Raw genomic sequence first — 15,896 nt, forward strand, 5'->3', positions numbered from 1 at the left:
CCGGGTTTCACCATGTTGGCCAGGCTGGTCTCGATCTCCTGGCCTCAGGTGATCCACCTGCCTCGGCCTGCCAAAGTGCTGGGACTACAGAGAAGATATTTGAATGTCTAGTAGGACTAGTTGTGCACACATGCATGCACGTGCTCACACACAAACTTTGTATATCTTTGAATATTAGTCTGCCTATTCTTGCTTATGTATTTTTGCATATGAACTTGAGTATTGTCTACTTCCAGAAAACTTATTTTTTATTAGGATTATATTAAGTTTATAAATTATCTTAGGGAAAACTGACAAATGACTGTGTTGAGTGATCTACCCAAGAACAGGGCTGTCTTTCCGTTGGTTCAAAGCTACTTCTACACCTCTCGGGAGCATTGAAAAGTTTTCTTCATCTATGTTTTCCACGTCTATTCGTTGCTATTATAAAGGAGGTTTATCATGTCATCATTATTCCCTGTTATTGTTTTAGATATGAAGGCTATTGATTCCTGTGTGCTAATTTTATTTCCTTACTAAACCTCACTAAACCTTGTATTGTTCACATCCATTTGATGACTGATTCACTGGGATTTTCCAGGTATACCATCAGATCATTTGCAAATAGATGTAGTTTTACACCTTATTTTGCAAGTGTAACATCTAATCCATTTCTCTTGGCTAATTGGATTTCCTGATGTCCTCAATACAGTGTGAGAAAGAAATGGAGATAGTAAGCATCCCTGTCTTTTTCCAGTCAAAGTGGAAATGCCTCTGGTATTTCTCCATTAAGCAAAATGATGTGAATGTGTATTTTATAAAGAAAGCACATATCAATTTCTAGTTTGTGTTGAATAGGTATTGAATTTAGTAAGAGGGTCTTTAGTAATTACAGAGATAGTCATCTATGTCTCTTAGATTTACTAATATGGAGTATTACATTAATGGATTTTCTAATACTGAACCAATCTTGCATTCTGGGAATAAATCCTACTTTGGCCATGAAGTATTATACACATAACTCATATTAGTCTGCATTTCTTTTTGGTCTTGCTCTGCTGTCTGCCTAGGCTGAAGTGCAGGAACAGGATCTCAGCTCACTGCAGCCTCCAGCTGCAGGTTTCAAGCGATTCTCTTACCTCAGCCTCCAGATAGGACTACAGGGATGCACTACAATAATTATTATTATTATCATACTATTTTGAGACAGGGTCTTGCTGTGTTGGCCAATCTGGTCTTGAACTCCTGGCCTCAAGTGATCCTCCCACCTCACCTCCCAAAGTGCTGGGATTGCAGGTGTCAGCCACTGTGCCTGGCTATGCTATGATTAAAAAGTTTAAGTAACCCTGTTACTCTTGGTTCAAGAATTAGGAAGTTTTTCCTCATTTTCAATGTTCTGGAATAATTTGTGGAGTATTGGGATGTTCTGGTCTCTGAAGGTTTGATAGAATTTTCCCTGGAACCATATGGGCCTGATGAAAATTTGAAAGACAGTATTTTAATATTAATAGTTTATTTCTTCTTTTATGAAAAATTGTGTTTAAGCTTTCTACCTTTAATGGTAGTTGATTTTGGCCGTCTGTACTTCCCTAGGAAATTATTCACTTAATCTAAGTATTCAACTGTATTTGTATAGTAAGTGGTCTGAAAGTAGTCTCATTGGAATTTTAAAATTCCTGTTGTTTTCATGGTTTTATACCACTCATTGATAAAAATCAGTGTCTACAAATACAAGTGAAGCACTGAAGTGATCTAACACTGTTTGCGCAATCACATCCTTGGTTCCAAGTATGTATATTTTATTCATCACAAGTTAGTATCTTAAGTCTTCTTAACTTGAACAATGAAAACAATTTATTCCTTCCGGTAACTGACAACTTATGGTGTGGCTTATTTTCCTTAATTCTAGCAATTCCAAGAAAAATGAAAAAACTACAAAATGTAAAAAAAAAGTACATATCATCAATTCAACCACTGAAAACAGTTTGAGGATTGAAAGTTTCGTTCAATAACAGAAGAGCGCAGTCAGTGTTCATACAAGAATTCACTGATGACATCTTGGGCTCCTGAGCTATAAAAGCTCCATTAAATCCAGAATGTGAAGTACGTTATGTGAAAAGTCATTCTCCAAATGTAAATGTATAGGTTGCCCTTTTCAAGAACCACTTACAAATATATTCGTTCTAATTTTCTTTTAGCTAAAAGGAACTTTTTAAGACTTAATATTTTTTCTTAACAAACAGAAACTTCGAATTCCTTTTAAGATGAACAAGTAAGATGCAAAATACTAAACAAAGTTACTAAAACAGAGGTCTTAAGGACGAACTGAACTTTTATAGTTCATTGATTTCTGCAGTAATTAAGTCTGAGGCTCCCTTGAAAGACTGAATTGGATATGTCATAGATGTTTAATTGTAGCCATCTTATCTGAGTGACATTACTCTACAATGCAACATAATCTTTCACAAATTTCTGTTCATTGCAGTGACACTCCATTCCCTTCTAGACCTCAGAAATTATTAGTTTTTTTTCTGTGAAGTACAGTCTTGATGAGCTTAGAAGATTATTTTATATTTTTCATGAGTTAAAAAAGTCATCTTTTTTCAAGACAGAAGCACACTTTTCAGAAATAATGAAATCCCAGCAGTAATTTGGATTACTGTGGGATGGTGTCAGCATTGACTGTGGGCAGTACTTAGAACTATGCCCTATTATGCATTTTTTTTAGGAGATAGTTTCTACAGAACTGTATGGTTTTTTTTCAAGGTTCTAATGAAAGGTGATCCAATTCAAAGGAAAATATTAGAAGTCAGTACAGATGCATGGAAGAAGAAATATAGGGCAACCATGTTAATATCAATGTATCAAACTATATCTGCATTTAAAAGCATGGATTCCATGAATTCAAGTGAAATACTTGAATTTCAAAGCTCATCATTGTCATAAATCATGAATATCGTCAATACATTAACTATTAAAATGCAGGCATTTATTGTGTAAATACGACTACATATAGATGGTATCTTTGCACAGTTCATTAGTAAACCAAAACACAAGTTTTTATGTGCAAAAACATTCAGTATAGAAGTGAGAAAATAAAAATAAAAACCCACAGACGGATCTCTATAAATGTCAACATTACAACTAGATGGTGGTCAGGTCTAACAAGAAGTGGATTGCTGAAGATCATGAATGCTTCACTCGTGAATCATGAATTTATAGACACTGATCTTTCTCTGGAGAGTACTTGGCCAGTATGAAAGTTAACTTATCCTTGCAGCATTCTATGAAAATACACTTTCAGGAACTTGGGTGTTTTAGAAACCACTGCTTGGGCTCTAAGGAGGGAGTGAGTTCTTTCAAAAACATTTTTGTTTTTCTATTCAGGTCTCTAATCAGACAAGAAGTTATTTTTCATGTGAATGTGAAGTAGACGAATAATTTTCCTTTGTTTTCTGAGTGGGGATACCCAGTTGTCTCAAAAGTCAATCTATTCCTTGTTTATCTGTAACGCTATTTTTGTCATATATAAAGCTACTTTTAATGGGTGCCCTATTCTTGTCCATTGTTCTGGCTTTTTTCTTCTTAAACCAATATCTCCCTAAGAGCTGTACAATGTATCTGGTACCTGCGAGGGCAAGTGTCCCCATCATGTCTTCTTCAGAGTTGTATTGACTGTTTTTAGACATTTGTTTTTCATGTAATTTTTTTTCATTGTTTTGAGACAGAGTCTCACCCTGTCACCCAGGCTGGAGTGCAATGGCATGATCTCAGCTCACTGCAGCCTCCGCCTCCTGGGTTCAAGTGATTCTCCCACCTTAGCATCCTGAGTAGCTGGAATTGCAGGTGCATGCCACCATGTCCGGCTAATTTTCGTAGAGATGGGGTTTCATCACGTTGGCCAAGCTAGTTTCAAACTCCTGACCTCAAGTGATTCACTCAGCCTCCCAGAGTGCTGGGATTACAGGTGTGAACTACTGTGCCTGGCCTATTTTTCATGTAAATTTTAAAATCAGTTTTTCAGGTTTTATGAAAAACTCTCTTGGTTTTTTTGTTGGAATTACATTGAATTCATGCCTTTATAATAATGAATTCTGTCGTCCATAAATATGGTATCTCTCTCTATTCACACAGCCTTTTTTATGCCATTTCATGTTTTATGATATTCTCCATTTAGGTTTGGTCCATAATTATTAGAATTCATTACCAGGGTGTTGATAGTTTTTGTTTCTATTGAGAATGAGTTCTTTATTCTATTACATTTTCAAAGTGATTATTATTGATTTTTGCATGATCATTGTCATTGTCCAGTGGGCCCATGAACAAAGTGGCCGTGGTGGTGGGGATTGAGGTTATGCATTGGATCAGCAACATGGATTTCCACTCACCAAGGCTGTTCTGGCTACAGCCACTGCTGAGTGCCCAATTTGCCAGCAGCAGAGATCAACACTGAGCCCTTGACATGCCACCATCCTTGGGGTGATCAGCCAGCTACCTGGTGGCAGTTGGATTATACTGGAACTCTTCCATCATGGAAAGGGCAGAGGTTTGTCCTCACTGGAATAGACAGTTAGTCTGGATAGGGGTTTGCCTATCCTGCATGCAGTGTTTCTGTCAAGACCACCATCTGTGGACTCATGGAGTGCCTTATCCACCATCGTGGTATTCCACACAACATTGCCTCTGACCAAGGCCCTCCCTTTATGGCTAAAGAAGTGCAGCAGTGGACTCGTGCTCATGGAGTTCACTGGTTTTACCACGTTCCTCATCATCCTGATGCAGCTGGATTGATAGAACAATGGAATGACCTTTTAAAGTCACAATTACAATGCCAACTAGGTGACAATACTTTGCAGGGCTGGGGCAGCGTTCTCCAGAAGGCTGTGTATACTCTGAATCAGTGTTCAGTATGTGGTACTGTTTCTCCCATAGCCAGGATTCTCGGATCCAGGAATTAAGGGATGGAAGTGGAAGTGGAAGTGGCACCACTTGCCATTACCCCAGTGATCCACTAGCAAAATGTTTGCTTCCTGTTCATGTGACATTACGTTCTGCTGGCCTAGAGGTCTTAGTTCCAGAGGGAGGACCGCTGCCACCAGGAGACACAACAATGATTCCATTAAATTGAAAGTTAAGATTGCCACCTGGACACTTTGGGCTCCTCCTACTTTTAAGTCAACAGGCTAAGAAGGGAGTTACAGTGTTGGTCGGGGTGATTGACCCAGACTATCAAGATGAAATCAGTCGGCCGTGCATGGTGGCTCACGCCTGTAATCCCAGCACTTTGGGAGGCCGAGGCGGGTGGATCACGAGGTCAGGAGATCGAGACCAGCCTGGCCAACATGGTGAAATCCCCTCTCTACTAAAAATACAAAAATTAGCCAGACACGGTGGTGGGTGCCTGTAATCCTAGGTACTTGGGAGACTGAGGCAGGAGAGTCACCTGAAGCCAGGAGGTAGAGGATGCAGTGAGCTGAGACTGCACCACTGTACTCTAGCCTGGGTGACAGAGCAAGACTCCATCTCAGAAAAAAAAAAAAAAAAAAAAAAGAAAAGAAAAGAAAAAAAAGCAAACTGGGCAGGCAGCCAGACCATGCACATGGAGCTGTACCAAAGTGTTCCCCAGCCTGACTTGACCAATAAATTCCATAAATATCTCTAAGCATTTTCTCATACTCAAGGTAAGTCTTCACAATGTGTGGCAGGTCAAACTCCACATGCTCAGAAAATGAAACTTTGCCTTCTATAACAAACAGTGATTAAAAAAAAAAAAAAAAACAACAACTTGCCAATTCAAGGGAGCAAGTCATCAGATGTAAAAAGTCTGTCAAATAAATGTTCAGTCAATTTAAGTGCAGATTCATTATCGGCGTACTTCTGTCTTAAGCCACTTCCCTTTCTCTCTGCTCCCTGCCCCTCTCCTCCCATGAAACCCTAGCCTACACTGGGTAGGATTTCCGAATTATGTATCTTTTTCTGTTTGTTCTGCTTCCTACTGCCCTTTTAAGCGTTTCCTTGAAATCAGCATTTCAAACTTGGGCACTGAGCAGCTGAAAAGTGTTTCAAATGATCACATTATGCCATCTGGTGGAAATGCAGCCTTTTCCAGGCAGAGGCAAGTAAGAGAATTCCTCTGGCTCTTATATTTTTGGTTCTCTTTCTGTATTTGGCTTAACCACAAGGAGAGTCTGATAAATTGTACAAAACCAAAGCCAGCTGAGGCCAACTTCCCTCCTTTCAGTTCTGTCAGTTCAGTAATTTTTCCAAAAGAAATCTTTCCATTTGCCCTGTAATCTTTCTCAAAAAGACCAAACTTATATTCTGTCTCATGAACATGTGGAAAATGCATGTGTTGTCCTTACATCTATCTTTTTTTCCTAAATAAATTGGCATTTTAACTAAAAAAACAAGCCTACCACAGCTACTTGAGAGGCCGAGGCAGGAGGACCTCTTGAGCCCAGGAATTTGAGGCTGCAATGCACCATGATCACAACTGTGAAGAGCCACTGCACTCTAGCCTGGGCGACATAGCAAAAATAATTTTGTGTAGTTCTTCATAAATGGCATTTTCTTCTGAAATAGTATGCCAGAGTACTTAACTACGCCATTGGAAACTGCTACATGGGATTAGGACTGCCTCATGTTTTTATCGGCTTTTAGAGGATACTAATCTCATAGGCTTTCATTGATAGAAAGTTTATTTCTTACTTCACATTATTTCTGGATTTATCAACGAATAATGCACAGTATGTTACCATTTGAGAATGACTTGAAGACTTATGTATCTTACTAGTTATCTTTTCCATGCTAAGTTGAGGGAGTGCTGGAGTGGCTTTTAATACTTTTTTCTGTTTTCTTTTTTTTTTTTTTTTTTTTCTTCTTTTCCTCACCTCAGGTTAGAATCCCCCACTCGGAGACTAAGCATGGACGCCCCAAGGGGTGTGCATCTTCAAGCTCACGCTGGGAAAATCGAGGTGCTTTCTCAAATGGATATTCTTTTTCATAGTAGTGACGGAATGGTGAGTTCACAGATCAGCCTCCTACTGTATGTCCCGATGATATTCCTGAGTATCGTGTCTGGAAAGCTGTCAGTATTAAATTTCTAGTAGTTTGCAGGAAAACATGAAGGTCATAGAGTAGCAAATGTACAAGGAAAGCAAAAGACAATTTAGCATTGAAAGAAGGGCCAAGAAAGTCTAAAATTATTCTGTATTAGATCCAGACAGGTTTCTTTGACTGGCATTTTTGCTATCAAATGACTTAGTGGCTTGTTATTTTCTTTTCTTTTTTTTTTTTTTTGAGACGGAGTCTCGCTCTGTCGCCCAGGCTGGAGTGCAGTGGCCGGATCTCGGCTCACTGCAAGCTCCACCTCCCGGGTTCACACCATTCTCCTGCCTCAGCCTCCCGAGTAGCTGGGACTACAGGCGCAGCCACCACGCCCGACTAATTTTTTGTATTTTTAGTAGAGACGGGGTTTCACCAGGTTAGCCAGGATGGTCTCGATCTCCTGACCTCGTGATCTGCCCACCTCAGCCTCCCAAAGTGCTGGAATTACAGGCATGAGCCACCGTGCGTGGCCCATGACTTGTTATTTTCAAGTTGGAAAAAAAAAAAACCACTACAGACATTCACGGTTTACAGAGAATGTCCATTTTGCCATTTCCTAGGGATCCAGCTTCTCTGGGGATGGCTGTCACTAGGAGTCACCCACCAACAACCACTGTCACCTTCCACTGCCCAGAGTGCTGCGCTTAAGCTGCATTTCCAGTTTAAACGAAAATGAAAGATGAAAAATAACTGTTTTTTCAAAGTCCACTACAATAAAGATAAAACCTGGGACTTCAAGTCTAGAAATACAGTTGTCTCCCTTTATTGACAGGGCACATGTTCCAAGACCCCTAGTGGAGGCCTAAAACCACAGAGAGTACTGAACCCTGTGAACACTATTTGTTTTCCTGTGTATACATACCTATGCTAAAGGTTAACTTATAAATAAGGCTCAGTGAGAGATTAAGAACAATAATAACTCACAGTAAAATGAAGTGATTATAACAATATGCCAGCATCACCGCTCTCGTGCTTTGGAGACATTATTAAGTAAAATTAACGGCGACTTGAACACAAGCACCGCAGTAACTTAACAGCGGATCTCACGACGGAGATGGCTGCTCAGTGACTCACAGGCTGGGAGCGTAGACAGCTGGAGATGCTGGGCACAGGGATGATTCGTGTCCTGGGCTGAACGGCTCGAGATTCCATCACGCTAGTCAGAAATGTGTGCCATTTAAAATGTACAAATTATTTCTGGAATTTTCCATTTAATGTTATCCAGACTCAGGTTGACAGCAGATAACTAAAATCAAAACTAAAACCAAGGAAAGCGAAACAGCAGACAGCAGGGGAGGAGCTACTAAAACCTCACGGACACAAGCCAAAGTCACAACGAGGCTTAGAGCACACACTGCTCACTACTGATATTGGAACCCTGTTTGTTAGAAAAAAAAAAAAAAAGGAAAAAGCTCGATTTCAGTCAACCAGAAACTCAGACATGTTAGGGATGTTCCTAAATGGTCTAGAAGAAAATCAAGGATTTGGTTTATAAGCTCATTCCAATTGTATGATGCCGTATTTATAGATTTGTACGAACAACTGATCTCATCTTCTTGGCCTAAGCCCAGATATTTTCGTACGTACGAATGTGCTCACAATAAGCCTCTGCTGCCTGGATTGTCTTGTACATAGCTGTGTCTTACCAACAGTGAGTGCAACGAGTGCAGTGAGTGCCGTGGGTTGCGTTCATTCATGCCACCCTTGCCTGGCTGTCATGCCAGCACCATGTCCAAAACGCCAAGGAAGAGACCCACAGCCATGGAACAGGACGTAGGGTTTATGGAGGACTTACCGACAGGGCAGTCCAGTAGTGGCGAGCTGGACTGGAAAACTGCTCCCATTTGTAAAAAGCATGCAGGTTATACAGCATTTTCACTTAGCAACAACTTCCATTTAACCCAAAACAAAGGGCCTCGATCCTCCATATGGCCTGTGTTCCAAGGGATGGGCCAGGCGCTCCGATGTCCTTCACAGATGTGGACTGAATCTCTGGGTTGGCCACTCCCAGACTCCTTAGCTCAGAACTCTGAACACACATTCTTCTTGGGTCCTACAGTCATTCTCAGGGAGTGCCTGAGTTATTGCAGTCAGGTGCATCTCCATACACCGGGTGAATGTGCTGGGATAAATGTCCATGGACGCTGTTAGTACAATGAGAGGGCACATGGGTTTCCAAGCTCGTCCCCAGCTCTGGCCCTATCATCGCACCTGTGGCAATGCACAGACCCCCCCCTACACGTGAAATGTGGTGCAGCAGACAGAGGATTCAGCTGGCACGAAGCCTGAGTCCTAGTGTTAGATCAAATTCCCTCACTGCCTGTTTGAATTCGGGAATCTTACCCGGCCCTCTCTGGGCCTGTCTCCTCAAATAGGGACATAATATTTGCTCAATTATGTCATAGGGTTTTGAGGCACTACTTAGGAATATGGGTGCCAACATTTTGAAACTACATTACTGTGATATTAGTAGGAAGGTGTAGTAAAGGTGTAGGTGGATATGTGTAGGTGGATATGTAGAGTGTGTGGGCAGGACCCATCAGATAACAGCCTGCTAGTGGAACACAGTTCTTCAGGGGAAGCCACTGCAAGTCATAACCTATGAAGTTATGATGTCAGGAGCAGATAAATGCAGAAATAAAAATCAAGAATGTTGGAATTTCATTATGAAATCATAATGTCACTACACACTTAAAAATGTATTACCGGCCTGGTGTGGTGGTTCATGCCTGTAATCCCAGAACTTTGGGAGGCCGAGGCAGGCAGATCACGAGGTCAGGAGATCAAGACCATCCTGGCTAACATAGTGAAACCCTGTCTCTACTAAAAATACAAAAAAAACAAAATCAGCCGGGCATGGTGGCGGGCGCTTGTAGTCCCAGCTACTCGGGAGGCTGAGGCAGGAGGATGGTGTGAACCCGGGAGGCGGAGCTTGCAGTGAGCCGAGATCACACCACTGCACTCCAGCCTGGGTGACAGAGCAAGACTCCATCTCAAAAAAAAAAAAAAAGTATTACCTTCACAAATGTAAACTTACCTTCATTTTGAAATGATATTACTTATTGACATGAAGTAGGAGTCATTTTTACAAGCAGCACACAGCCAGACCCATAATTCGAGTGGGTCTTCCTTATTATGAGGAGCTACTTCAAAGGGATGAGAGAGATTCCAACCTCTCACCAAACATAATCCCATAAAGGCAAAAAAAAAAAAAAAAAGATGCTTGGCAGTGTGTGGACTGTTCCAGCGGCTGGAGTTTGCTGGAAGAGTAGGGTCAAAAATGACAACTAGAAAAAAAATTGACCAATTAACCACAAGAAAGGGGACAGGAGAAGCCAACAAGTTGAAAGTGTGTTAGTGAAAAGCAAGCGCCCAAAGAACCTGAGGCACTGGGTAATAACTAAAGAGATTCTACTTGAAAAGCATATTGACACCTATTTGACTTCTTTGACCCTGACTGCACCAGACCACGCAGGGCGCAGAGCTGCCTGCGAGGCTGTGGGGTCGTGTGATCAAGCCTTACCGGGCAGGTCCACACCGGGGAATGCGTGCAGCCGACAGCAGGTTGTTAATCGACTGGAAGGCAAGGATAAGAGCCACACAAAGTAAAGGAAGGAGCTCTCCTGTTGGCAAGGACAGAATTTATGCCTACCCACATTCCCTTTAATTCCTTATAACAAGTGAGTGCCCTGGAGTGGGCGACATTTGGCTGCTGGATGTGACAATTTTTATTTCTTTATCAAAAAGATTTCCGAGCCTCAATCTTCGGCTCTTTGTTTGCATTTCAGTTTCAATTATCATATGACCAGAAAATCCAGTCGTTTTCATTTCATTTTAATTGGCTGAGTCTGTGTGTCTGCAGGTTTTCGGCATCTAACAGGAGGCCGTGCCATTTCAAATAACATTTAGAAGTTAGGGAAATGGTTGCCAGCTAATAGGATGAATTTAATTGCCTCTCATAGGAAAACAAAATCAGGATAAATTTCATTATTCATGGGTAGAAATTATTAAGATGAATCTATTTCGATGGATTGTACTTTATCCTAATGGGGAGGAGAGGATTTATGTAAAGTCAAAGTGAGTCACAAGATAAACGTGAAGTGGCAAAATTCTAATATGTTTGACAAACGATTTTGAAAAGCGTTTTTAGAAGTGTAGCGTCACAAAACTGAAAAGCAACCCGGTTTACTGAAACAAAATCAAACTGTAAAGGTGAAACACGTTTTCACAATGGGGTCACATTTCTAAGCTGGACTCAAACAGTGACAAAAAGGAGAAGTGCCTCCCTCCAGTGTGGAAGGAATTGTGACGTCCCAGCCTGCATGTAAAGTAGAACTAGGCTTTAAAAGAATCGGATAATTACGAAATGACTCACATAAAGTCAGGTGCCTATTTCGTTTTCTATGAGGAGAAGAAACTAATTGGAAACCTTGTGAGAATGGGGATTTGCTGCTGACCAGGGTGGCCCTTCCTTAACACCTCGTCTCTCGTCTTCTTCCAACCAGCTTGTGCTCGATGCTGAAACCGTGTGCTTACCCAAACTGGCGCAGGGAACGTGGGGTCCCTCTGGCAGCTCACAGAGCCTCTACGAAATCTGTGCATGTCCAGATGGGAAGCTGTACCTGTCTGTGGCCGGCGTGGGCACCACGTGCCAGGAGCACAGCCACATCTGCCTCTGAGCTGCCTGCGTCCTCTCGGTGAGCTGTGCAGTGCCGGCCCCAGATCCTCACACCCAGGGAACAGCTGCACGTCGTGAAAGACCGAGGAAGCGTGGATGGGAAGTAAACGCTTCCAGAGGAACTCAGAAACAAAATGTGCCAGTGAAAAAGTGTTTGGACAAAACTACATGATCTCCAAATGCACATGGATGTGAGACACAAAAGTTGAAGAAATGGAAAAGCAATGTGTTTTTCCACTGGATTAATTTTCACCAGAACAATTGTGAATTCTGCCTCGCCTCCCCCATCTTGTCCCTGTGGGCACACACTCGGTGTGGAGTTAACGTATGACGCTCCACTGTGGCTATCTAATGTCCTGTTGAGAGTAGCCTTGCTCAATACTAAAATGCCCCAAAGTTCTATACAGCATTTCCTTCACAGCATTCAAACTTCACATCCTCCCTTCAGTTCAATGCAAGTATGTCAGGTTTCACAAGAAAAATTTCCAATTTTGAAGGGTATTTGAGGTTGATCTGGTTTTCAAGATGTAGTCAAAGGAATAAATCACACAAAATTAAACTTTCTGTATATAGTCAATAAACAATAAAAATCAACCTCATTTTTCAGATTTCACAGTGTCTTACTTTTTTAATGCTCACAAATCTTTGAGGTAGGTATCATTTTTCCCCAAGTTACTGGTGGCAAAGGCTCAGGTAGAACAAGTCACAAGATCACATGGTAACTACTGAAATTAAACCAAAATATAACCCTCAATTTGCATAGCTCTTTTCACTTTGAGAAAGTTTCACGTGCTGTGTCCGAAATACCCGTCTATGTGATCATTGTACAGAACTTATCTGACAAACAATGAAACTGAAGCCCAAAGAGGTTTTGTCTCTACCAAGATCAAAGGGCTAGTCTGTGGTACTTGCCTCCACACGATAGACAAAAGTCTGGATGTAACTTCATAGAAGCAAGACACTCAGAGCTTGTGAAAATGTTTAGTGCCAATTGGCTCTATAAGTTGCTATAGAAATCAAACAGGACACACTGAACCTCTGAAGACAGGTGCGTTCTGTGTAGGCCATCCGCTCACTCTGTAAAATGCCTTCTATCACAAACTTCTATCACAAAACGTGGTGGGATTTGTTTTTGTTTTACTTATGATAAGAAGAATCTCCAAACAGGTGTAGGGAGACCAACAGCACTGCCACTTTCTAATGATACGACATATTAATAACTATAAATACAAGTTCAAATTCATTTTCCATAGTCTCAGAATCAAGAGAAAGTACAAAAGTGAACTCTTTATTCCTAATGCTTAGTAAGATGTTCATTTAACAGCATAGCCTGCTTATAACAACTCCCTGATGTTTAAATGGCCAGAATGCATAAACACTTGAAATTGCAAAATAAAAATACAGTGCTTTCCAAGCAGTTAAGAGCAAACTCAACTCGGTGTAATGCTCCTCACACTTCACAGGCGGTTGGGTGTTTTTACTTACAAATTGGTATTTACCTTTTTCCATTTGGTTGAGTCCTGAGTAAAAACTGCTTTCTTACTGTGACATTTCTATGGTCAAAGTAAATGGTTCCTGGTATTTTGTTCCGTTTCTGCGAAATATACCTTCAAGCCCAGCTGATAAAACACGGAATCACTAAACATTTATAAACTAGCTTGGTTCTCATAGCGTATGTCCAAAAATTTGTGCTTAGATGATAAAGTGAGATAAATAAAAATAGTCAAGTAGAAAGTGTGGAGAACAGAACCTTTTGAATAAAAGGTTTAAATTCTATTTTTTTGATCCTTAGCTATATGGAATAATGTTGAAAGAAGTTGTTATGAATAAATGCATTCTCCACAGTAAGGAATTTATCCTTCATTAGAATCAAAGCTTTTAGATGAGCTGTATTCTAGAATGCATTATATAAATCTGTCTTCTTAAACACATCATGTAATTTAAATTTTCACTGAAGGCATATGGTCATGATTATAAACATATATCACAGGGTATATAGACTGATACTGCTATTATACTACGTGATTATAGACTATTGAGTGTTGCTACAGTAGGGATCTAAAAATAGCACTCATTTCTTTCCCAATTTATGAACTGAGAAGTACATACAGTCAAAAAGATGAAGAAGATCAAAATCTACTATTATGCTTTAATAATAAAGATAGTGGTCCTGGCGCGGTGGCTTACACCTGTAATCCCAGCACTTTGGGAGGCCGGGGTGGGCGGATCACGAGCTCAGCAGATCCAGACCATCCTGGCTAACATGGTGAAAGCCCGCCTCTACTAAAAATACAAAAAATTACCTGGGTTTGGTGGCACACACCTGTTTTCCCAGCTACTCAGGAGGCCGAGGCAGGAGATTCACTTGAACCCCGGAGGTGGAGGTTGCAATGAGCTGAGATTGTGCCACTGCACTCTAGCCTGGGCAATGGAGTGAAAATCTGTCTCAAAAAAATAAATAAAAAATAATAATAAAGATAGCTGGTTTGCAGCAAAATGGACTTCCTAATAACTTCACAGCTGAATAAAATACAAACCGCTCTGGTCACAGGCAGCACTAAAGTCTCCCAACTTCTATAATCACTACATGAGGAGGATGGACAGATGCCTTCTCTGAAAGCAGCCAAATTCATATTAAAAGAGTCAAGCCATGTGTCTTGGGTTCCCCCCGCCAACCCCCACCAGGTCATCCAACAAGTTAAGTCTGTGCTCCTATGGGAAACAGGGAATGAGGGTAGGAGCTCTTCTGAAAGGGCAGAATTTTGTGCACGATGGTTTTCAGATTGTGTCTGCTTCTGTAGCTTTGTGTCCCCTTCTTTTATTCCTTTGAAACATCGCCTCTTACTTGGCTTTAGCAGTCTTCTTCACATAGTAAATTCCACTTCAAATATGCTTCTATATGCTATTTTCTACCAGCGCTATAAATGTCATCCTTGAGATCTACAAAACATTTAAACTACCAAAAATGTCATCTGGCACTAATGAAACAAGTACATCCCACTCATCCCAAAATCAGACCTGTGAACAACTCAGACCTGTGAACAACTCCTCTTCATTCTGTTAAATACTATTTTAAGATTTTACCCAAATCATTTTTGGGCTCTTGGCACTGCCTGCTCCGTTAACTAACTGTATGGTGCTTTTCACTGGTGTCCTCACGGAGACTATGAACCACTGGGCCATCCTGCCGGGGACACCCTGTCCCTGGAGCCTCTGCAGCAGAGACCCTGCTCACGAGTGCAGCTGCTGCTCCATCCCTTTCCTGGACTGCATGCTACTCAGGAGCAGCCGATCCACGACAGACAGCACACAGCTTCCTTTGTCTTTTTAAAAGAAGCAAACCATGGAAAAGGGTGGGGGAAGCGCAAAATAAGAAAACAGTCAGGTCCAAAATTCCTTATCCTCAATTTCAGTATCTAAAAAGCTTCAAAAAGTGAAAATTTTCAAATAAGTCTGCTGTAAACTATTGGTGGCAAAAGTTGACTCAAATTACATAAGGCTATTTATCAGGTCTGTGTATTCAATTTAGCGTGAACCCTCATAGGCTTCATTGCAGAAATACACCAATGCATTTGATTACAGGTACAGCCTGACCCTGGTGGGAGTGCTTCATTAAAAAGTTATATATAATTGTATTAATTTTCTAAAATCAAATTATCAGGTTTTTTGTTTTTTGGGGTTTCTTTTGCCTGGAAAAACACAAAACTCCAACTAGATCAACTATCATCAAGGCCAAATGAGGTTTTCTGTGTAAATTTTAATATTCAAAAGCAATAAAATCTAAGTGCTGAACTGGAGCTTCGGAATAGCAAGTACTTTACATAAAGCTGAAGACGCACAATTCAGGTAGCTCCAGAACAGAGAGCGCTCTTAGCCCTCATCCGCCTAACTCTGAAGACTTGTACCTCAACTACAAAGATGAAGAACTCATATCTGTCAGTAATAAAGTGTGAATTAGTCCCAGACATGCAGCTGTCCCTGAGGCAAGGGAAATACCAATTCAGTTCTACCTAGAGGAAAAAAATATTTAATGTATCTGTTTCCAAACACGTATATACCATATATGTCAACTAATCTGATTCCCTAAAAAGGTGACATAAACTCAACTAAATCAATGAGGACCTAAACCTAG

The 15,896-nt window shown here is 40.9% G+C and overlaps 1 protein-coding gene across 2 annotated transcripts in view; it reads left to right on the forward strand.

The window, feature by feature from the left end:
• Positions 1–12,372, forward strand: part of SGCG (sarcoglycan gamma) — an 81,545-nt gene extending 69,173 nt beyond the window's left edge. For both annotated transcript variants that reach the window (XM_025364597.1, XM_025364598.1), the window contains 2 exons: positions 6,875–6,998; positions 11,592–12,372. In XM_025364597.1, coding sequence (XP_025220382.1) covers positions 6,875–6,998; positions 11,592–11,765 — 298 coding nt within the window. In that variant the 3' untranslated portion in view covers positions 11,766–12,372. The remainder of the gene's footprint in view (positions 1–6,874; positions 6,999–11,591) is intronic.
• Positions 12,373–15,896: the final 3,524 nt, after the last annotated feature.

This window comes from Theropithecus gelada, chromosome 17, assembly GCF_003255815.1.
Source record: "Theropithecus gelada isolate Dixy chromosome 17, Tgel_1.0, whole genome shotgun sequence".
NCBI classification, from domain to species: domain Eukaryota; kingdom Metazoa; phylum Chordata; class Mammalia; order Primates; family Cercopithecidae; genus Theropithecus; species Theropithecus gelada.